Source organism: Xiphophorus couchianus, chromosome 11, assembly GCF_001444195.1.
Source record: "Xiphophorus couchianus chromosome 11, X_couchianus-1.0, whole genome shotgun sequence".
Classification (NCBI taxonomy): domain Eukaryota; kingdom Metazoa; phylum Chordata; class Actinopteri; order Cyprinodontiformes; family Poeciliidae; genus Xiphophorus; species Xiphophorus couchianus.
The window spans coordinates 21,453,689-21,478,239 of NC_040238.1; the positions used below are offsets into that span (position 1 = coordinate 21,453,689).

The window sequence follows — 24,551 nt, forward strand, 5'->3', positions numbered from 1 at the left end:
TTCTCTTCTGGCAGTTTGGAAGACATGGTGACAAAATATCAAAAAAGAAAGAACAAAATGTGAGAATGGAAAAATGCATCCTTTGTTTCCGTCGTCGTGTGTTGGTTGAATTTTTTTTTCACACCAATTTTAACCACAGGGGAGAATAATGCACTATTCCTATTCTTTCACGCTTTAGTTTTCTCCTCCAGTAGCCCTGTGAAGAGAAGGCATTTTAAACAGAATGAAAGGCACTCTCTGTGTTATACATCTCAGATAAAAGCTGCGTTTAAAAGATGGCCCCATGTTTGATTTCATTTTATTTTATTTTATGCCAAGTATCTGCAGGTGTACACAGTCTGCCTCACTGGAGATTTCAGGCTTGTTTGGTGAAATTTGCACATAAATAGATGATATACTATAATTGAAAATGTCAGTCACTCTCCCTTAAACCAATCTCTATGCTTTGGAAAAAATGTCTTGGAAGAAAAGTAGTATTCTAAAACAAACCTTTGGTAATACTGCATTCTTATCCCTCTGGTTTTTATTATTTTTTATTTATTTTTTACATCAAACATTTTTTGAAGTTTGATTGCATGCTATCAAGTGTTTAGGATTAAGGGATTAGGATGTTGGATTCAACTTTAGTAACTCCTGCAGCTTTTCCAAATCATGTGCAGCATGTACAGTCACATTTTGCAGACGTTTACAGCCTGTTTGACATGTGATCAGGAGGAGGTTAAGTCGAATTACTAGTTTCATCATGTTCATGTAAAAATATAACATCTAAATGATTTGATTTTTAAATATATATTTGAATGATACCTCTAGAATAATATATCATTCTATAGTTGCAAGCTTACAATAAGATTACAACTATTTTGATGTTCTGCTTTTTATAAAGCAGCTCAACTATAACAAGCCAATACTGGCTGGCTAATTAGGCCCTCTCTGCTCTTTTAGGCATCTTTACAGAAATGCCGCTCAAAGCTTGAAAGGTGTAATATTAAAAAGGTATAAAGTTACTAAGCATGATGGGCAGCTCTCCCATAGGTTTTCACCTGATGACTGTGTTTTTCTCAGCCTGCAATATTTCAAGGTAACTCAATTAGTCCTTTTTGTAATCAAGTTAAAAAGTATATCAGCCTTCGGAGAGGGGCAGATCCAAACATTTTGAGAAAACTATGGCCACTCCAGCACTTTCTGTAACATTTTACAAAGCAGAAGAAACACGACATAAAACGTTTAGCTTTTAAAAAAGTTTATATATCTTGATACTGGTAACAGTCCCGTTCCTAGCTTCATATATCTAATTTAAAATGAAATGACACAAATGATCTTGTAGTCTTACATAAACTTGTTTAGCAGACAAAAGTGAAACAACAACAAAAATTGTTTAAGTGTGTCATAAATAAACAAGTCAACTATTCTATTTAAAAAAAATTTTTTATATGTGATTTGCCATCTGGGCTGTAATGAGATTTTGTGCCATGATATTTATATCTCTCTTCATTCTAAAGTCTGTCTTGTAAACCATCGATCATCTTTATTTCTCAGTGTAAAATGATGAATAGATCTGAACCTCTGTTTTAGGTGCACTGAACAAAAATTCCATAAAACAGCTTGACATTTATTATTTTTTTTATTCAATTAGAGAAAATGCAAAGAATAACATATATTTTTTTAAACCTTTAGCAACACATTAGAAATAGACGAGTATAAAATCCAGTGTTTTGACAGACAAGTCAAGCCTGGACCTGTCCATATTCTGATAAGAGGTAATTTGTGACAACATTGTTGTATTTGTAGATACAAAGAAGGTTGATTATTAGTTTTGCCAGAAATGTTTGCAGTGTCTCATTCATGTGAGCATGATATCCTGTACAATCTCATGAGCTCTATTTATTTCTACCCCCCCAATTTATTAATATGCTACTTTTTAGATGATCCAGTCAGTAGTTGGATTACATCCTTTAGATAAACTGTATTGAATTGGATGTGACTTCCATGTGGGCTGGATCCTTGCAACTGTTGGGAGTGCAACTGTTTGATATTATGATGAAGGCCATGGGATTGTATACCATTGAATACACAGTCAGCATGTTGTGCAAAACAATAGCACTGCAGTGCACCACTTTAAATGTTTTAGCTCAAAGCTCAGCTGTTTTCCATGCATGCAATTTTTCCACTACTAATCCAATCACATTTAATCACTATGTTGAGAGAACATTTACTTCAGTGCAAAAGTTTGCTTGTTTATTAAAATGCCTAGTGACTCTTCATAAATGTTAAATGTGTCTAAGACTGATTGCCATTTTTTTTAATGTTTTGGATGTTGAAAATATTTTGAGACTTTTCATTAAGATATTTAAATCTGTGTGTACTGTCTGTCCATCCTTGGTTTCTTCCTTTTAATATCTGATTTGTCTCATTCATCATACTTAGATTTTTTATTTTTTTTGTCGCATTTTCATCTGAGCACCCATGTGTATCGGTGTTCTTCGTTTTTTAATTTTTTTGTCGTGCAACTTGAGTAAAAGAGCGACGATTTGCCGTGTTTACTTAATCACATTTCGCCTCCTTTCAGCACCACTGCATTAGCAGGATGGATGAACATTAATGGAGGAGGTGATTTTTCTTCTAATAATGAAGTGGAATTTCCACATGATTTGAGGCCCTCTTCCATATTTTCACTCTCCGCGTTTGAAAACAGAGGTTATAATAGCGACTCGATTATTATTGCAGGGAGAAGATAATGTAAATTAAATTAGTGTGGTTCAGGCTTCAGAATTCCCCCCTCTCACATTGCAGCATTGAACATTACAAGACACTTTAATGCTTTACTGACTGGTTGTGTTTTATTTTTATTGTTTTTCCACCTTTCCACAAGGTGATTATCATTGTGACTACAAAGGGCAATGAGTTTACAAAGTGTGTCGTGCTCAAAATTTTACAATAAATTGTCAGAACTAGCTTAAAAATACCGTTTTATGCTTGTTTTAGCTCAGCATTAAACTGATAGCACCAAGCCATACGGGACTCGGTGCTGAATGTAAGTATTTGTGACAAAGATTTACAACTGGTGCGGGCAAATTGTCAGAAGCGATTAATGTTGACTTCACAAGTCCTGAGGCTTGTTTGTATCTGAAAGCCTCTGGACTGGTTTCCTAGTATTGTGCGACCAGGGACAAATCAGTTGTGACACCGTTTTTACAGCACTCAATTGCAAGCCACCTTTTATTTTTGCACGCTTGTGTTGGAGAGAGGCTGTGGAGAAGAGTTTGCCACTGGCTGGTTAAGAGTTTTTTTAATGTATCACATTAAAAAGTCACAGTATCACAGAGCTGACAAATGGGCAACATGTGTAATCAACTTGCTGGTATTAATGAGACTATTATCTGCTTTTTGATGGGCTTTTATTGGTGGTAGTTAATAAGCAGTCGTGAAGAGAGAGGGGGTGGAAAATAAACAGATGAACAGCGAAAGTTCTGAATTTTGTTTAGAAAGTGCTTCCATTTTGCTCTCTTTAAGTAGCAGTGCTTCCTGTTTAAATAGAATATGCCATAGTTATACTGTCTAAAGCTAATAATTGTTGAGCTTGTCACAGTTTTCTTAGCTGAGCAACGTGTGTTACTATGCTACAGTATTTTGTACTTCAGCACTTGACATATAGTTAGAAACCATAAGTCTTTGTGGAGAGTGCAATCTCATCTGCCATTATCTGTTGGGGTAGTGGCATCAGAGCCAGGGATTTACAAATGCTGAACAACCTGATAAAGAAGACTGGTTTTGTTCTGGAAACAACTCCGGATCCTCTGGAAATGTTTTTTTTTTTCCTTTTGCATAAAATAAAGAAAATGGCAGACATTTTCAGGCTCTTCATGACACTGTTATACTGTAATAGTGTCTTCAGTCAGAGGCTTTTTCAGAGCCATTGAAATACAGACGGTTACAGGAGGCCCTTCTTGCCCACATCATCATATCAGCATCTATGACAACTCTGAAGGAAATTGTGTAGTATGAGTTATAATAACATTTAATTTATCTCTGGTATTAATAACATATTTTTGATGGAAGTGAACAGACCATAAGTCCACCTAAATAATTTACAAACAACTACAAACCTAGGAAAGGTACATGAATCTTCCATCTTGCTTGTTGCAAAATTCAGAATTTAATTCCAACCTTTCCAGGTTAATTGATACAGCGGCATCACCAATGTAATATAGAGTATAGTGGCATTGAACTTGTTTGGCTGAAAAAACAGCAACTGTCCTTAACAGCCTCTTGTAAAAGTGCAGATGTTTAATGTCCACTAGCTTGAGCTGCTTTAATTAAAAACTAAAATTAACAAAAACATTGGATGTGTCTGACTAGCTGTTAGCCATCTATTGAGGATTTTTTGTTTTACTTTGACACACACTTAAGTAGATATAACATGTTTACTATACAAGTAGGCTATTACACTTACAAGAAAGAGATTTTTTTTTCAAATATTTGTGGAGACTATGCGTTCAGCAGGTATGTTTTAAGAATACAGTCCCAAGCAGATATTCCAACTGATTAACCGCTATCACCTTGTTATACCTGTTACACTGCTAAGATTAATGACAACAAACATGCATATGGTTTGCTATAAACCTGTTGATTTAATATTTTTACTTAAATCTTTGCATCAGCATTATTTAATTAGTAAACGGATAATGCTATATAGTTATGAAAGCAATATGTTAAGACTGTTTTAGCAATAGTAGAAATATTGCTTGCTTTTTTTTTCTTTCTTCAGATCAAAGTGATTACATGATGCCCTATATTTCTTTTGTTTGTTTTACATTTAATTCAATTACCATGATAACTTTTTACTTTTCCTTTTACGGTTGTTACACCCTGAGAATCATATAATAGCCTAAGCGTACTAAAAAGCCATTTCCTCTAACACTCTAATGCTTCTTTCCTCACAATCACCTTTATAAGTAGCCATCTTGTTTTATTTGTTGTTTTTTTCTTTAGGCCAGTGTAAAAAAATAAATAAAATAAAAGTCAGGTAGAAGCTTGCTTTGTTATCTGAGGAGGAAAATGACTGGATGTGAGTCATAACGTTTGGGGACAAGGGAACAGGGGGTACGGTTGAGTGCTGTGCAGTGGGAGACCTTCCATACATTAAGGCAAGTACTGCATGAGGACGACTGATGGAGCCCAGCAGCAGCGTGCCTGTCATTTCACACCTCTTGGAACATTGTGCTTGCACCTTGTGAGCATTTTACGGCATGTTCCAGGGCTCAGATAGATAAGCTTGTCCACAAAGACAGATCTGTGAAGTGCATCACTGTTTCTCATTTTTTAATACTAGGCAGCTCTGTGCGTAGTTCAGTGATATACAAGGCCAGATTTATGAAACATGGCTCTTTGAAAATTACTGTAGCTATGGCTATAAATAATAGTACAGCCAGCCATTAATCAAGTGGAGCTCAAAATTGCAGATGCTTTACAACAGTGCTGTCATCACTGGTTTGGATATACAGTCTGTCGTCTTGCAGCTAAGAATTGTATAGTGCAGGATGTCAGTTTTTGTGACAGACCTTAGCACGCTGTCAAACATACTTTAGGCCTACAGAGCATATGGGTATCTGCTATGTGCAAATGTATTCTCACACATAACGAAGCCAAGGAAGGGAGCACATGTACTCAAGTGACAAACAGTATGTCCTCAACAACAGAGCTATTCTCTCTTGATGCCTTTCAGCCATGATGATTTTCCTGCCAAATTAAGCTTCCAGGAACATTACATTATTTAAGGTATTCACTGCAGATCTGAATGAGCAGACACCTCAGCCAGGTGGAATCTGATTTTTTGAAATGTTTTTTATTTTTATCTTCATCTGTTGGTTTGTGTGTATTGATCATGATGTCAAACTAAGAGGCCACAAGGCTGCCTGGTGGCTCTGCTCCAATACCAATCACCGAGGGACAGAGGACGTGCAACACAGATGCTCAAAGCTTAGACCCAACAAAACAAGTTAATTATACCTCTAAGAGTTTCCTTCACAAAGTGCACTTTCACTGGTGCTTTTGCAATGCGGTTGTATGCTGAAAGGATGTGATACTTTGTTTTATTTTCTTTTTTAGTCTAAAATTTATGGAAATGATGGAATCACAGCTGTTGCTTAACTGTAGCCTGTCTAATTTGCTTTGGGTCGTTACACTATCCCCTATTATTACGAGAAAGACTACAAGTGCAAAAGCTTGGCCAAAAGCTCTGGAAATGTGACAACTAATAATTATTTTTTTCAGTGTAATTTTTGAATATTTCTAAATGGTAATGAGTATGTCTGAAAAGTTTGTTGATTCCAAATGGTAAGACAAAAACTAACTATTTGTTCTGTAAATAGCTCACAGACATATGCAGATTTAGGAAAGATGTGTAAGGAATGAAATTTGGAGTCAACACAAATTAGAGTGTTTTGCAAATGTATCCATCCTCCCTGAACTGTATCTTATGTTACAAGCACAGTGTTTGATACACTAGGCTGGATTTTATTTGATAGACATCGCAGGAAGTAGATCATAATTATGAAAGAAATTATGCTTTAAGTCTTCAGATTTTAAAAAAAATCTAAAAAAGTGACATGCATATGTATTCAACCTCCTTTACTCAAATACCCTTAAATATAATTCAGTTGATTCAGTGCAAAAGGCTATGTGTGGCAGAAAAATAAAACTGCATGTCATCCAAAGACCATGATCACCATAGTGATATATAATGGTTGTAGCATCATTCATGCTTTTCTTAAGCAGGTACAGGGAAGCTGATAAAATTTGATTGGAAGAGGTTTAGACCTCAAGATATTCAAATGTCAGCGTTAGTAAAATTTTCCATTTCTAAATGTATAATGCTGGAGGATGCACACCCTAAAAGGTGTGCAGCTTTTAATGCTGTAAAAAACAAAGCCTCAAACTACTGAGTCAGGGTGCCTGAATACAAATGCACATCACACCTTTCACATTTTAATAGTTTAAAAGTTCAAAGCCATTTATCACATTACTTCCAGTTCATAATTACACAGTACTTTATGTTCTTCAACATAAAATCCTGCTAAGTTCAGTTTAAGTTTAAGTTGTTGTGTGACAGAATGTAAAAAATAAATAAATAAATCACAGGCGATGAGTACTTTTGCAGAGCACTGCACCTTATTTGAAAAGTGTAATATATATATATTGATTTTTTTTAAAACTTGCTTGATTCTTCACAGTGGAGAGGGGACAGAAACTGATTCAGAAGTGGAAGATCGGGTGGATGGAGTTAAGTCATGGCTCTCCAAGAACAAAGGTTCCAGCAAGACTTTGTCTGATGAAGGGAGTCTGAAGAGCACCAGGTTAGTCCTTGCATGCTTTATAACGTATCTGATGATCATCTAGTGATTAAACTACCTCAATTTCCTATTTTCAAAAGGCCCACGATTACCTGGGGCATTGTGCAACAGAAGGAAGGGTATCTCATATGATTAGGTGTCAGCTCTCTTTTCCAGTAATCTGTCTAATGACAGGAGGTGGTGTGGGGAAGCGGCTGCTGTCACATTTATTGAGGTGGCCTGTGGCCAGTTGGCAAGCCTGCTAAATGATGCTTCTGACTCTGTCAGATAGGTCCTTTCACTAGTTGATTGCCTCAGTTATAGCAATGTATGCTGTGCACAACAGCAATAGTCAGAGGTACGGGTTCCAAGGACAAAATGAAAATGACAGCACCGAGCTGCCAAAAATGTAAAATCATCCCAGCCACTGATCTGGAGACAATGTTTCACAAAGCCAAAGATTAGGATTTATCATTTACATGTATATCGTTCCTTGTGGTTATCTCTGGTGTCAATTTTGTTACGTAACGTTCCAGATATGCAGCAAATGCAGATGCCACAGAGATGAAAGAAGGTAAGGAGAAGATGAGTGACGGCAGCAAAGATAAGAAGGAAGTAGAGCAGAGCAGATCAGTGTCTGTCATGAGTTCCCTTAGCTACAGAAAACGCTCCAACTTGAAGGACTCCATTGGGGGCACTGGAGACGAGAATTCACTGTTCAGTACACTCAAAGAACAGCCAAACATACCGGATCACACTGCCATGCGCAAAGCGAAGTCAAAATCCGGTGAAATCCAGGAAGACAGGAGAAAAACTCAAGTTGAAGAAGATATGGATGACAACGGCTCCGTCATCTCTATGGCCTATTCTGAAGCTACAAGCCGAGCCAGGAAGGGCTTAGAGTCCCGCTGGACCTCCCGCAGCACCCCTGAGTTTGATACGGAGTCCATGGTGTCCTCAGTAGCTCCAAGCAGGGTATCCACTAGGAGGGGAATGCTGGACATGGATGATGACAATAAGTCAACCATTAGCAGCGTGAGTCGCGCAAGCCCCCGTTCTCTACGTCGCAGCAGCTCTTGGAAAGATGACAAACGAAGCAGCTCTCGCTTATCCGTCGCCCGCAGCTGTGGCCTCAGCGAATTTGGTTTGCACGTAAATGATGATGACGATGCACACAGTGTGGCTTATGGAGAAGGGAAACGTTCACCCTATAGTCCCCGGTCTACTAGTCGCAGCTACTCTACTCCACCTCAACCACGCTCCTCAGACAGCAATCCTCTCGAAGCTTCTGACATTAAACCAGTCACACACCGAAACTACTTGGACCCTGACCTGGAGGCTGCAATTAATGAGGTGCTAAGCTTCAAGCCCATTAAGTTCAAGCGTAGCAAACTGGACGAGTCTAGTGGTGACGAGGATGAGAAGAAGGGCCAAGGAGGTGAGGACAGGCGAAAGAAGGGAGAGGATGAGGGCACGTCAAGCTGGTCCAGCACCCCCCGGAGTCGTAAAGATAAAAAAAGCAAAGTCTCATCTTCTGAATCCTCTTCCTCCTCATCCTCCTCTTCCTCGTCTTCAGATGGTCGTCGCAGCAGAAAGAGCACAAAGGGGAAAAAGGACAAGAAGTCCAAAAAGAAATCCAAGAAAAAGCAAAGTGAATCAGAGGATTCCTCTTCTTCCTCTGAGTCGTCCGAGTCATCCTCTTCGGATTCAACCGTCTCTTATCGAAGTTCCAACAGTGTTAAGAAGGGCCCAAAACAACAGCACGATGATGAAAAGGAGCGCTCAGCTCATGGACAAACTAGCAAAAAAGAAACTAAGAAGAAGCAGAAGAAGGTGGATAGCTTGGTGATGAAGTACCTCTACAGGCCTGACAGTGACTGATACCAACAGAATAAGGTGAAGCATGGTGTGCTATCTAGGAGCCTGGCATGGATTAAAAAGAATTGAGGATCTTCACCTCTGCATACTAACTTTGCTGTGTGAGACTTAATATTTTATATACTGTCTCTGATACGCTAATGTTTGCTTGTACAAGATGAGTCATACCCCCTTATTTCCTTTCAGACAAGTCACATTTCCCTTTACGTTTTAAAGAGCTTACATTAATGCTTTTTCGGGCTCTTAATTTGCTTTTATTTGAAGTGCATTATCATATGCTGTCATCACAGCCCATGACAAGCTAAGATTGCCTTCCATAAACACAGAATATAAACAGTGCAATTACCAGCATTTGCTCACCTTTGACTGCATGTGTATGCTGATTTTCTGTCATGGTATTCCTCTGTTTTGAGATTGCTCGTGTTTTAAGTCCGCTTTGGTCTCGGTCCTTCTCATAGTGGGTTATCGTTTAGCATCAATACAAACTAATCTGGATTTATACTAAATGAAGGCACCAAAACAATTATTGAGAGGAGGTTAAATAACTGCTTCCAACCTTCAACCAAACCTCACTTCAAAAATCTTTAGCTATCCCTTTAAGGATACCTATGTTGTCAATACTGAGCCAGTCAGGACAAACACATTGCCATCGTTATGTGGGATCTTGGATTTATGTTCAAATTTGCTGAATTTCTTCCTTAGACTCCTCACAATTTTACATATAAATGCTACAGATGTATTAAATTGCCAACACTTTCACACAATGTTCATATGCAACCCAACGATTTTGTATTTTTCTCACCATGTTGTCCTGCTTTTGACTACAAAAAAAAAAGAAAATTGTTTTTGCTTTCATTGTGTAACTGTAGTCACTCTAGATTGCTGTACAAACACACACCAGCTTTGCATCTAAATGACACCATAATTATCTTACTGGTTCCATTTCTTTCTAGTAATGAAAGGCATATCTGCAAATGTGAGACTTTCTCCTAATGTTGTTTGCTAATGCTATAAGTGCACTGTGCTAAAAGAAAGAGTCTGGCTGTGACTTTTCCTCCTGCACAGAGCTTGGATGAAAACGTTCCAGCAGGCACATCGCACCTACAGTGAAAAGAAAAATTGGTGTAATTTTGGCTGCCTCATTGCCAGACACTTTGCTTTATAAATTAAGCGTTGAAGCTCCAAAGGCAGTCTATTTTAAGATGATCTTTTACAGATGTTTTGGGAATCACTGTTTACATTTAGAAGTACAAAATGATGGTTTCACCTTAGATCTAAATAAGCTTGTCCGAAGGATGCTGACAAATGTAGGGTTGTAGCAATAGCTCAGTTGAAACAGAAGCACAATCAAAACACATACAACTGCAGAAACTAACAAAAAAAAAAAAAAAAATCAAAAGCTGTGGTGCAACACAACCAGCTGCTACAGGAAGTAGTACAGGAATAGAAATACTTTGGAGTACCCACTACTTTTGAATTTCTTTGTAGTTGATAGTCATGCATTTAAATATAAGAATTTCTAAAAAAAAAAAAACAACCAACAACAACAAAAAGAAAAACAAGGACTTAAAACTTAAAGTCTTAACAAACCAAAAAACTCCAAAGCACCTGTCTATTTATGCCTAACAATGCTAGAAGAATCTACCCCAGTCTCAAATCAGACATTTTCTCATCTACTCTAACTAGCTTTCCTGTCCCGGCTGATAAAACACATGACCACAGTATGATGCTGCCACCTTTTTATTTCATTTGGTTGATTAAAGTATTCTGAAACCTTATTCATGACCTGTCTGGTGCTCCCGGCTCATCATGACGATCTTTGTTGTTGTTTAACAAACCCCTAAGTCTTTCTTTCAATTGAAGGAACAGACACACCAGTAGATGGTGGTAAGAGAACTTTGACAAGTTATATTTCCATGCCACTTTGCTATAAAATGAAAGGGATTAGATTTAAAATATTTTGGCTCCAAAAAGTTCAAACATGTTTGTTTGACTGAGACTGAGTTCAGCTTGGACTGTTATCCCTCTCACACTTGCAGACTCTAGTCTTCACCTCTACTCACACAAACAGATTTTTTGGCTGAGTTGCCCTGCCAACTGACCACAACAAGTGCAGATTTTCCCCCTCTATGGGGAATCAGTGGTAAAATTGGGCAATAAATGGCTTAATGGGTTCCCAGATTTATTGATATCACAGTAAAGGAGACTAAATACAAATACATGCACTACTATGTGTTTGTCAATCAAATGAAATACCAACAAAACACATAGAAGTCCTTGTAAAGTGTGAAAATGTGAAAAGAGTATTAAATTTGTAAGGCACTGTACCTCCGCAGAGTGTGATTTTTAAAGACATTAGTTGGATTCTGTTTTACTGTTGAGTGTGTTCATCCTAACATTTTTTTTGCATGCATGAAGCAATAAGCTTTTTCCATTAATACTATACGCAAATGCAAAGTGATTTGGTTATTTGCCTTCTATCGTATGTGCACACCTTAGTAAGGTCACAAAGAGCATTACTTTGTTGCCTAGATGCTGTTGTTCACCATAACGTATTTTAAAACCTCTCTGTCTTTGTCTTGTCTGTAAATAGGCAAGTCATGATATAATGGTGTGTCTATATTTGTGTTGACCCCTGCAGTCCCCCTGTGTACCGGAGACACATGAGTCTTGGCAGATCTGATGAAGAGGATGAGGCTGACAGAGACTCCGGCAGGCAGTCCCTGCGGCAAAGCAACAGCGACGGCTTATTGATTGAGAGCTCGTCGTAACCCCTCAGTCAGGCAACCTTGTTCTTTCAGCGACACCAATCACACAGAAGGGACTCGCTTCGTCTCCCAGCACTGTGTTACCACTGCCCAGCATGCAAGGACAGAGCAGAGAGGCACACAATTCTTCACCCTGGACTTGTCATCACGTTTATTGTGGTACCTTTCATTAGCACGAAGTAAATTTCCTCCCACGGCTAAGTTGTGCCTCTTCATTTTTACTTTAAACAACATACTGAGTTAGTTACACAGCAAAGAAAAAAGAAAAAAAAAAGAAAGTCAAGCACTATCTAAAGAACTTTCTGCTGCTGCTTTAATTTACGAGAGCGTCTTTTCAGGCAAATTTAAGCTCCCCTCTGCTCTCTGCTCTGACTATACACATCGCTTTGCCAAGAGGATTTAGATAAGCTGCTCCGGCTGGACTCCTTCAAGAAGGTCTGACCAACTATTAAGATTATTCTTATCTTCTCTCCATTCATGTGGACTGGCACAGTGGGAGAAATTAGCCAGTTTTCAATTAGTTATCTTGCTGTAAGTTTACACAGGGCTCATGTCCTAAATTAAGATATCTCTATATGAATAATGTTATGACATGAAAGTAAAATAAATTGTGAAAATAAACGTGTGTGTGAGCAAAGCTGTTAGATGATTAAACGTGACCCTTTCTGTCACGCAAAAGGTATTTATATAATCTATACATGTGTAAGATTGTGTCTGGAATTAAATGCTCTAAGTTATATTTAAATGAGGGTTTTCTAAGGCTTGTTGAAGAGTGAAAAGTAAAGTTTATGTAATATTTATGTTTTATCCTTATCACTGAGTGGGATTCACATTGAAATGCATCAGATTTTGCTCCTGCATGGGAGAATTCTTGAGCGTTCAGCATTAATTATTGCGTTCCCGTTCATATACAAGCTTTTCATCAGATCATGTAGATGCTGAGATGCAGGAATTAATATTGTATTTTTAAGATGCATAGGGTGCAAATTTCATCTGCCTCTGACCAACTCCTGCTTAATTGTTGGACACCCTGCAGATTAATGCCCCAGATTCAAAGCAATGTTTGAATGTCATTGGTTCCAGCAGTAAAATACTTGTATATGACGTTTTTTTCAATGCTTTATTGTAATAATATTTTGGTGTGCCAAAAAAACAAAAATCCCTATTTCTAGATTGTGTGTTTATTAAAGTGGTTAAGTTTGATTGATAGTCATAATTTCCACAATTCAGAGTTCTGCCTGCTACTGCATTGAAATCAGACAGGTGGGGTAAAACACAGAAAATCACTGCAGTGGAATTCACTTCCTGGTATTCCAGTTAATCTTTCCTTTCATGTTGGCGCACCGGAGATAAATTCCACTTGGCCTGAGGAATGATGCTTCCCGAGATCGGCGACCTCTCCCTGAAGAACAATGCAGCCATCGTTTTCACAGAACTCTCCCAGGACAAAGCTAAGATGGGCTGGTATGAGATTCTTTGGAGTAAAATACCACAGTTTTATGTTCTATATACAAAGACTTAAAACAAAAGTGTTTAGCATTGCCTAACTGCTTTATCTGATACACCAAGGCAGTTATTTTTCATACTGAGGATTAGTGTGAGAGAATCTTCTCTAGTAGTTTTGAATGAATAATTTTTTAAAACCTTATATTGGAAACTATCTCATGTTTAGTGTTCTACATCTAATTTAGAATAATTTAGTTTCTTCTTTTTACTTGCATTAAAAATAGACAAAACATTTTAATGTGCAAAATAAGCAACTTGACTTTGTTTTATGTGACTTACTATTAAAGGTGCTAAAGGATCTTGAATAGTGTACACTCAAAACCATTGTCTTTGAATCTTAGATCTGAAACCCTTAGCATACCTTGATGCTGGTAACCCCCCATGGTTAGAATAAAAACCAAAAAAGTCGTGTTGCTCTGCCAGCTCCCCACCTCCCAGTTCGATTTGAATATCTACAAAGTGTGCTGAAAGACAGCGCATTTTCTGGCACCTCACGGTAAAACACATGGGACACAAAGGATCCAACATCCCAGTGCCAGACTGCACCAGACGACCCCCAGCGGCCCCCATGTGCCCTCCCTGGGCGTAGCTGCTGCACACAGTGTTAATAGAGTTGCTGCTCACTGAAAAGTTGCATAAAGATTTCTAAAAAATTCAAACTTGCAATCTATAATATAAAACCTTATCTGAAGAATATTACATTCAGATATTTTGCCTTGTCTGTCTAATCATACTCATTAGCCTCGACCTGTTGACATTTTGTAAAACTCCCTGCTTAGATTACCCTCCTACATAAAATTAACTCCTAAGCGGTAGAAATGGATCAATTATGGGCATGGTGCTGTTGAGACAAACACCACTGGATTAGATGGCTGGGACACATACAATATGTGTATGTCTGACTCATGCCATTTGCATTTCAGAAAAGACTTATTAGCATTTTTTGTCTTGTTTTCTCTGTTTTCCTTTCCATCTAACATGAATATTAATGGGAAAAACAGAACACTTTGATCTGGGAGGTTTAGAATATACTCATTAAATAAATGAAGGTAATGTAAGTTTCCTTTGCATTAGGATGGAGTTTACAGGCATTGCATAAAATGCACTATTGGTCACTTTTACTTTTGAAATTTTTCTATTTTTAAGCAGGTTGCCTATTGTTTGAGTGATTTAAATTTATTTTGCTTTTCAGGAAATAAATGAAATTCGTTGACAGAATCCACATTTCCTTCCTTTATATTTGTGCGGAGGTAGGATTTTAAATGGGCTTCTGTTTTCGTTTTGCTGCTTTCAGAAAACTTCTGCGGAAAAGCAGGTCAGAAAGGGGGCTGAATAGTTTTGGCAGAACATCTTACTGATGTGTTTGATTAATTTTAGCTCATCCACCCCTAGAGAAGAGCCTCATCATACCCCTCCAGTTTTCCCGGGAGATCCCAGTGGAAACAAGCGGTTCATGGAAATGATTAATTCCAAGCAGATGAAAAGAGACACTGAACGCAACTCATCCTACCTTGCGAGATTTGGGTTGTTAATATGACTGCTGCAGAGCTCCGCAGTTCAAACCTGAGCTTAGGGCGAACTCAGGAAGATCAAAAACTGAGCGCAAGCATAGTCTTCCCCTCCACATCAATCTCTCTTTCTACATAGGTGAAGCTTACCTAGATCCAAAAGGATTGATGGTTTTAGATTACCGCCCAGGTTGACATTCTCACACACGCACACACGCAAAAAGTGTGTTTTCCTTCAAAGAATAACCCTATTTATCCAACCAATTGGTAATCCTCATTCCTATACACAACGTGTTCTGGTGCTTCCCTCTGTGCTCGGGAGCTTTTGCTACGATTTCACCTCCCTTACGTTCACCCTCTGGATGACTGCGTGTCCCTGCTTAAAGGCTTTCCACTGAGTGACAGATTAAATTCTGCTCCTGATTTTACTTATTTTGGCTGTAACACTGTTTCACAAGCCACTGGAGCAGGAAGTCATTAGCTCGACAAAGCCAAGCAAGCCTGTGTTTACGGTGCCACCCTCCCTGTTATTTAAGTGCTGTGGAAGGGCCTCAGACATTTGCTGCACTGCAAGCATAATGCTGCCTTTGGACAGGATTGCCATGTGCTATAATGGAGAAGTGCTTCGACATGAATGTATGGTTAATTTGCTTTTTAATCGGGATATTTAAGTTTATTGTCTTTCTGTTTCCATCATTGCGATGTAGATGTGCAGATAATGTTTACATACAGGTGCTTCCTAGTAATCAAACGTAATTTATTTCAGGAATTTCATTAGAAAAGCAACATTTGCGTATTTACTCAATCCTCATGTACTCCAATTTTAAAAAGGATTTCTAAAAAAACGAAAAACAGAAATGGTAGATAGCTGCAAAGTATGTTATTATACTGTTCATAAAATACACGCATAACTTGCTGCATTAATATATTGTAACATGGCGGCGATCAAGCCTGTGGTACTGCTGAAGAAACCCACGTAGCTTTAATAGCAACCTTCAACTCACTGCTCCGGTGTTCCTCATCTTTCTCTTGACGATACTCCATAGATTTTCTATGGGGTCAGGTCAGCTGACTGGTGAATCAAGCACAGTAACACTGTGGTCATTAAACCTGGTATTGGTTTAACACTTGGCGGTGTGCGGAGGTTCAGAGTCCTGCAGGAAAAATGACAGCAGCATCTCCACTTAGTTCGTGTGTGTTTTAAAATGTCCTGGTAGATGTAGATGGGCTGTTCTGACTTTGGACTTCATAAAACACAGTGGACCAACAATGGCTTCCCAAATCGTCACAGACTGTGGAAACTTCAGACCGGGCCTTAAGCAACTTGGATTCTGTGTTTCCCCACACTTTCTGCAGATTCTGGTACACTGATTTAAAAAAAGAATGCAGAACTTACCTACATGTAAAAAGAAAATCTTCGGACCAGTTTTTTTTCTGCTTTGATATTTGAGACACCTCTGATGTTTTCTTAGGTTCAGGAGTGGCTTAACATAAGGAATGTGACAGTTGCATGTTACACCCTGAATAGGTCTGTATGTAGTGGCTTTTGAAGAACCAACTCCATCCTGCAGTCCACACCTTGTCCAAACCCTGGCTTTGCTTCACAATCTTCTCCAGGCTTCCTATTACTTGTACAACTTTCTTCTACATTTTTCTTCCACATAACTTTCTTATATTATGCCCAGACACAGCATTCTTTGAGCAGGCAGGTTTTTTAAAAATCATGACATTTTACAACTTAGCCTCATTGTGGAATGTTTGTCTTCTTGAGGGACTATGGAGTCAGCTATCCCCAGGATTGTGTAGACCAGTGTTTCCCAACCCTGGTCCTCAAGGCACACTGCCCTGCATGTTTTAGGTATTTCTTTGCTTCAGTCCAGCTGATTTCAATTGACGACTGATTAACAGGCGTTTGTTGAACTGCAATCAGTTGAATCAGGCACATTTAAAGCAGGGAAACCTCTAAAACATGTAGGACCATGTGCCCTAAGGACAAGGGTTGGGGAAACACTGATGTAGACCATACAAAATATTTTCTGTACTAAAATTGGTCATATGTAATATTCAAATTCTTTGGAACACTGAATTTATAAAATAGAATACTTTTAAGTTGAATTAATGACCCCAAAAGGTTGGATTTTTAAAAAAAATATTTGGTCAGATTATTTTAGGGCTTTTTTTTATATTATACATTTACCAGAGGTGCCAAGAAATTTCCCCAAATCTGTAGATGTTGTATAGTTTAAAATATATTCACAGATGCACCTTTTAAATGGAAAAAGCACACAGAGAAGGATCTGAACAAAGACACGAGTGATTCCTGAATAAAAAAAGATAGTTTTATCTCCTGCAGCTGCATTCTCCAGAGCTTCTCCTTGGTATGACCTTGGGTGCAGGCCACTCCTACAGAAAATGTAAGCGGGATGCTGCTCGGGTGGAGAACGTGTTTATCAGGCATCATCCTCAACTATTAGCACTCCCACTTTTGTGGCGCGGTGCCTGCTGTCAATACGGCGCTGATTGGAGGCACTGGGACACTGCCTGCAGGGACCAGGTGAGGAGGCTGTGTTCATTTGCAATTCGGAGATGAAAAGAAGCAGCAGAGTGTGCTGCTCGGGCGCCTCTCTTTGTTTGCACATATCATTTCCACTCTAATGAACGCTGCACAGTGGTGAGCCCTTGTAAAAAGGCTCAAAGGCAGGCTCCAACATTGTTTACATTTTGCATAGGTCTTTCAGGGACCCAGGAGAGACGCACATGGCGCGCTTTCTCCTCCTCCTCTCGGATCTTGGAGTCCTTTAGCATTTGGAGCAACGAGAAAACCGTGGTTAGTTCTCGTTTTCAGCCGAACAAGAGTTAAACCTTGAAAACAAATGGCTGAAATCGATTGTGTGGAAAAGAAAAATCTCCATCACCAGTTTCAGTGGAGGATTTCTGTCTCCATTTCCACTCCTCACTGTGCAGGTGGCCAAACCCTCCTGCTGTGCTCAGAGCTGTTCAGTGCTTAGTGACTGCCAGAGGAGAGTTTCTGCCCCTGTCGCTGGCATGCAGAGGTGTTTATGTGCGTGCGTGAGGGGAAAAAAATAAGCAGGATGCACTCTACAGCAGTCCGGCACGTCTAAGGGATTTGAACGTGTAAATGGTCATTCCCCCTCGCCTTTCTCAGTGGGAAGGATAGAACATTACCTGTTTCACCACTGCCTTGAGCAGTTACTTCGGTGCTGTGATATGATTTCATCTGTTTTGTCTCTCGCCTTCTCTTGCTATTACATTTCAGTACAGCAACTGTTGTAAGACTAGAAAATAGATGCAATAGTGCCCTTGTAGTTCAACAATGAAAAGTCAGACTAGTCACATCAAATAGCTACATTATACGCCTAGATTTACCTGCAACTGTGCTTTTTTTTCTCACCACGTCTTTTTTTCCTCCTTTTACGCAAATATTTCTAAAAAAGAAAATTTTACATTGTTTCTTGTCCTAGATGTGCTTAACATTGAGCCATACATATACCTTCATGGTTAATTTTACATGAAAACCATATTGTAATATAAACAACTACAAGAGTTCTTAAATAAAGCTGACAACAGTTAAAAATCATAAACATAAGCTTTTATTTTTGATTTCTTCATTTTTCCTCATAAAAATTTTTACAATTCTGTCATAGAAGATGAATCTGATTCTACACTCTTACGAAATCATGTAGGAGATACTCAAAAGCTTCAGCAGGAGAGGTAGTAAAGTTTTAAATTACGGTGTCGTCCATTTCCTTCTGGTACATGAATGTTTGTGTTGAGGACAAACGATGAGTGCTACCACGGGTCCTGTGTCAGGCCAACAGCATTCTGATACAGACCATGTCTGGGTTTCTGTCCAAGGCAGTGAGGCTTACTCCCAATTCTGCCCAAGAACACTGCCATGGATAAAGAGTGGGATCAAAATGTTGTCCAAGAGCAACTTCTTCCAACATTCCAGAAACAATTGAGTGATAATCTGTGGATTTAGAGTAAATAGCAGCATGACAAAGCAAAGTGCAGAACTTATAACTAACAATATCAACAATGGCTCCTCTCATTAACTGGATGTTTTAGTCAACAGCAGCTTTGGGAGGATATAAAATGTTTTTACTCATTCTTTCACTTGTGACTGAATAAATACAACATTTTGAAGACTAAAATCACAATTTTTCTATTAATACCCAAATATTTGGCTATATAAATTAAGGGACTCTAAACCAAAATAAGATGTACCGTACATATAACTCAAACACATTCACATTTTACTCTGTCACAACAGAAAAACAGTGTTTCAATGCAATTTTATGGGGAAGAACAATTCTACTTTTTTTTTCTCCAAAAATTTTGTTAAAGGAAAAAAAATTTTACCATAAATGTCCATACATTGGGCAACAGGCAGTGTACTCTCTGCACAGGTAGCAAACGAAAAAAGAAACACAAGACAAACAACGATGCATGCAGACAGTCCCACCTAAGGGCAATTTAGAGCATTTTTTAAATGTGGGAAGAGGCTGTAGTACTTAGAGAGAACCCAAACATACAAGGTGGAGGAACATGCAAATTCCACCCAAAAATGCCTCTCACTATTTTAGCATTTGAAAAGAAAAAAAAACATGTTAAAAGAATTATGTACCATCTCCTTTCCACTTCACAGGTATCCAGGTCCAGTCCTCCAGAGCTACAATCCTGCAACCTTTAGAAGCATCCTGGCTCCAACACATCTAAATCAATCCCCTCTTCAGCAGTCAATCGCCTCTGCAGAAGCCTAGAAATGAACCTTTCATTTGATTTCCGGTATTGGAGAAGGGATGCATCTAAAATTCGCAGGATAGTAGCTCTCGAGGACTAAAGTTAAAATCCAATTAAAATAGATCGAACTTTGTGGCTGAAATCTGAGAAAATTTGCAAAAAGTTCAAGCGGTGAGAACATTTTTGCAAAGCACTGCATGTGTTAAAGAGTGCTACATGTATGTCTATGAAATATACTTTTCTGACACTATGTTGAACTTTTGAAACAAATAATCGCACCTACAAAACTAACAGAAGTCCAAACCCTTCAGCTGATTGACTTACCTATGCTGCACAGAAAGCCATATGCTGTAGAACACTGTGCTTTAAGAAAATTATTAATATGATTATTGATATTGCTCCTTTGCAGTAAGGCCAGTGACAGTCATTTAATTAATGTTCTCTATTTTTTATGGTCACCTCACCTCTGTTGTAAAAAATGCAGCTTTGTTGCTTATGATTTTTAGTGCAAGCAGACGGGTTGGCGGATGTCATTTCTGGACTACATATACTGCAGTCTGTGACTACTAATGGTAGGGAAGTGAGAAAATATTTTTGCCAGTAGCCAGAAATGCCTCTCCGTCATCTCTGCCCGCGGCTATAAATGTATTTACAGGGGTCAAATTCCGCTGATCCCTGAATTCGATATTTCACGTCTTACTGTGATGATGCCTTGTTGTTCTCTGCGAGCTGCGCCCAATCTGTCCCCGTTCCACTTCACGGTCGTAACATTCTGCACTCTTCAGTCTGCTCGTCCCTGCTGTCCCAGAGATACCAGAAGTGGGTGTTACTAATTATTTTAGACATTCTTTTGGACGTCCACCGCACCAGAAGAAGATTTCTCGCTTTTGACAGACGGAACTTAGAAAGAGCATTGAGTTCAAAACTGTGATAACTTCAGGAAATACATGTTAAATATGAGTCACTCTGCCAGGAGATAAAACGTTCTGTACTCGGTGCCAGCGCCTGACAGCTTGGTGGTCTTTACCAGCGAAACTCACAAGCGACACAGCTATAGCCTCATACACAGTGAAAATTTATAATCAGAATTCAGTGAGCAGATGGGAGTCAGTGGTGTGTTTGGAGTCACTTTATTCAAACCACTGGTTACTGCACCACACCGCTTCTGCTGAGACACATTACTTTTCAGCGGTGAAATATAGTTAAACTCATACAAAAGCCTTGCGGCCATTTGGCCCCGATCTGGTGTTCTGTAATTTTGGCTTGGCATGTGTAGAGCGTAAATGACTCTCCTGGAATGTATATTATATGTGAACAGTTGTCATTGGCCACATGGACCTTTCCGCTGCCAATCTGAGGTGACCCAACCTGTGTAATTGTTTTGTGCATTAAAACAAAGAATGTACAGTTGTCTTGCCACAGCATTCAAATCTTTCAAAACACATGCAGAAAGTAAGTCAAAACGTTATTGGCTCGCCAAAGCTAAATATAAAGACACTTCCCTTTTCAGATTTAATTTTATAAAAAAAATAAAATACAACTTTACAAAGATAATCATTTTGCATCTACTTTCCTGCTATACACTGCTTTGTGTTGGCCTGTCACATAATATACCAATAAAATTAACATGAAATGAATTAATTTATGATCGTAACACAAAATGTGACGCAGTTTATATTTACAAGTACATTAAAATGATCTGGTATCAAACATAAAATAAAGTGAACAGTACACTGAACAGTGTAAAACACATAAACATGATACAAAGCAAACAGGTATTTTCCTTCAAATTATCTCATATTTGCAATGGATTTTTCTTTCTATTTTTTATAACTTGATACAAGATTTTTCCTTGCAGCTTATCCTGTCACTACTTTTAGGATCGAAACTTCTGTTCAAGGAGGAAAACCAGTCGGCGTCTTACATTTGACTGAGATAATCAGCTGCCGAATTGGAATGTGAAATTTCATAAAGTGGTAAAGTAGTGCTTCACATCTACTTGGAGATTGACAGGCAGACACTGAGTGAGTCAGACAGGATACTAATGTCTGTCCTGTCATCTGGCCTTCCCTTTTAGCAGGCTCAGTCTCGCTGCCCGTTTGGGACCTAGTTTGACTGACAAGCCGCTGACATTTACAATCTCTCAGAGCTCAAGTGTGAGTTAGCATGCTTATAAAATGGGAATATGATCACTCTGGATGATCCGAGTTTTCATCATTAGTAGATTTAATGTATTTTACGAATGCATAATGTTGTTTTTGCATGCTCACAATTATCTTGTTGCTTGTCCATGGCCTTTATGTGAACTGTTCTCCGTTCTGGTTCCTGTTCAAATTGATTCCCTCCTACTACAAGATCACATTGGCTTTATCTCCTTTTAAAAATCAACAAGTAACAAGTAGTTTGTTATTGTTGTTGTTCTTTCCTATTTATCAAAAATATACAATGGTACAAAAGCCGCATTTAATTTGTCTGGAGATCGATCTGCTTTCAGATGGAGGGAATCAATCTGCATCTAAAAAATAAGCCAAGACAACCTGGCTGAGAAAAGGTCCAACTTCTTAGTCAGAAATGTCTGTCCACCACCCTGCTTTCAGTCTCCATGGTAACCAGTTGCTGCTCTGGCTGAATATAGGTTTAACAGCAGATCCATGTCCTCTGGATAAAAACACAACAGTTGCTCTCAAAGCTAGAATGACCAGATGGATTCTAAGAAATTAGCATGGTGCAGGTCAAAAACAAACAAACAAAAAAAAACAACACATTTTTCTTTTGCCGCACTTGGCAAAAGAAAAATGCGTTTGCCACTCTAAATCCTGTTATTCAGGGTAAAAACATATTAGCAGGAAAAAGCAAACTAATATCATTTTATGTACTGTAGATTTACACTAGGCAGAGCCAACCCAGGGCAAAACCAGCTGAGCTTCTGTTTCAGTTGCCAGACCAACAGACTTCATATTTAGACCAAAATCAAAATATACAACTTAAAACTTGTATATACAGGCATCTCACACCCTGATGTGGTAACGTTTGCCCATCGTGACGATATGTCTGTCTGTAATAATCTCCTTACTGTCACCTTTGACAAACACATGCTCTGGATCTGTTGCCAAGTGTGGTTCAAGGTAAAGATACAAATCTATAAATCTCCATCAAGTTCTAATACAGCAGAAGATTGTTCATAATTAATCAGGTTTATCGTAATTGATTGATTGCCTGTGTGTGCCAAAGAAGTCTGACAGCTAATGTTTAATCAAAATGGTGGTTCCAAAAAGTTGTTTTTTTTAGGTTCAGGGTTTGCATAGTTATCCATCTGGCTGGTTGCTTCCATTTATCCATTTCTCCTAAAGTGGAATTGAATGTTTTTGTAATTGAATATTGCAGAATAAATGTGGGAAAATTATTTATTTAGATTTTTCTTATGACATGGGTGTGCAAACTTGAAATGTTACATTTGTGTTTGCAAAAACACTGATGACAGACAAACATTTGTTACTTAAGTTACCTGCTTTGGTCTTAATCTTCAAATAGGGATTAAGTCCTTGCAGAGGCACAACTCACCTGTGACACATTACCCACCTAATCACAAAGTCTAGCAATGTTGCTAGGAGACTTTATGTCCAGACAAATGGTAGACTAATAAGGTCTGAATTATTCAGCTTCAGCTCCTGAGGTGATGCTGTTAAAAAACGCTATATCGCAGTGGAAGGCCTATTTTCATCCGAGACCTTTGCAAGCATTAAAATGGGCCGCACCACCAGGTTCAGGTGAATCCATTTATGTATAATATTTCCTCACCTTCACCCTTTGTCGTTCTCATCGAAGGGCACACCGGGAGAAGTGCTTTTTCTGTTTTCTCCTCTCTCCTCTCCTCTTTCCAGACCATTGCTCAAGCCTTTTGCTCTTACAGTATATGGACTGGCCCTTCTTATTCTAGTGGTGCAAATTAATCTCCACCACCTGTCCACCTGCAACGCATACCTCCCGCGGAACAAGGGCATATGCATCTATTTCGTTTCTCCCTGCCAGGCAAAAAATGTGCGGAGACATGTAATTTAGAGCTGTCATCCTATCTGCTGTTTTTCCTGGCAAAACAATACGGAATTTCAATTATAGGAGAGCTTTCAGTCTTGCTTTTCAAGGATGAAGAGGTTGTTTTCAAAAGACTTTAGAAATTGAACTGTTTTGTTTTTCCCCCTGAGATCTTTGGTATCCTCTCTTTTTCCAGCGGCAGGTTCTGTATACATGTTTGGCTCTTTAGCCTGTAATTCAAAGCTTATCAGATCTAGATACTAACATAAGGCAGCAGTTTCATCTCATTTGTCTTGTACTTTCACAAAATTGCTTAGTATTCACATCGCCCTTTTTTTTGGGTTAGAATTGTTGTTATAGAGTTGGTGTTCTCAAAAGAAATCTAAACAAAATAGTCCATAATGACATGTTTTCAGACACTTAAGCATGATGGTGGCACAATCATAGTGTGGCACTCAGTTTGAAAAGCAGGTAGGATGACTGCACCCAAACATAGAAAGATTTTTAAAGAAAAACCTCAGACTAAGAATACAATTCACCACAATAATCATCCACTTGAGTGTCTTAAATTTTAAGTTTAAAATTGCTGTGAATTAGTGTGAAAACTGGATTAACAAGCTTTAAGGAGTAGAAAAAAAATGTGCATATCTTTCTAAAGAGTTGTTTTTGTCTCATTATAGACCTGTGTGCAGAACTTTGAAGTGTAGTTTTAAATAGACTGTTATATAATAAAATGTGGAAACACAAATGCCTCCAACCCAAATCAC

General features: G+C 38.5%; 1 protein-coding gene across 8 annotated transcripts in view; it reads left to right on the top strand.

Moving 5' to 3' along the window:
• The window catches only part of LOC114153120 (unconventional myosin-XVIIIa-like), an 85,405-nt gene extending 72,228 nt beyond the window's left edge, over window positions 1-13,177 (top strand). For 6 of the 8 annotated variants that reach the window (XM_028031451.1, XM_028031454.1, XM_028031452.1 and 3 more), the window contains 4 exons: window positions 15-59; window positions 7,230-7,352; window positions 7,865-9,224; window positions 11,848-13,177. In XM_028031451.1, coding sequence (XP_027887252.1) covers window positions 15-59; window positions 7,230-7,352; window positions 7,865-9,209 — 1,513 coding nt within the window. In that variant the 3' untranslated portion in view covers window positions 9,210-9,224; window positions 11,848-13,177. Of the gene's footprint in view, window positions 1-14; window positions 60-7,229; window positions 7,353-7,864; window positions 9,225-11,847 lie in introns of those variants that run through there. The other 2 variants (XM_028031458.1, XM_028031456.1) reach the window with 2 other exon arrangements.
• Window positions 13,178-24,551: the final 11,374 nt, after the last annotated feature.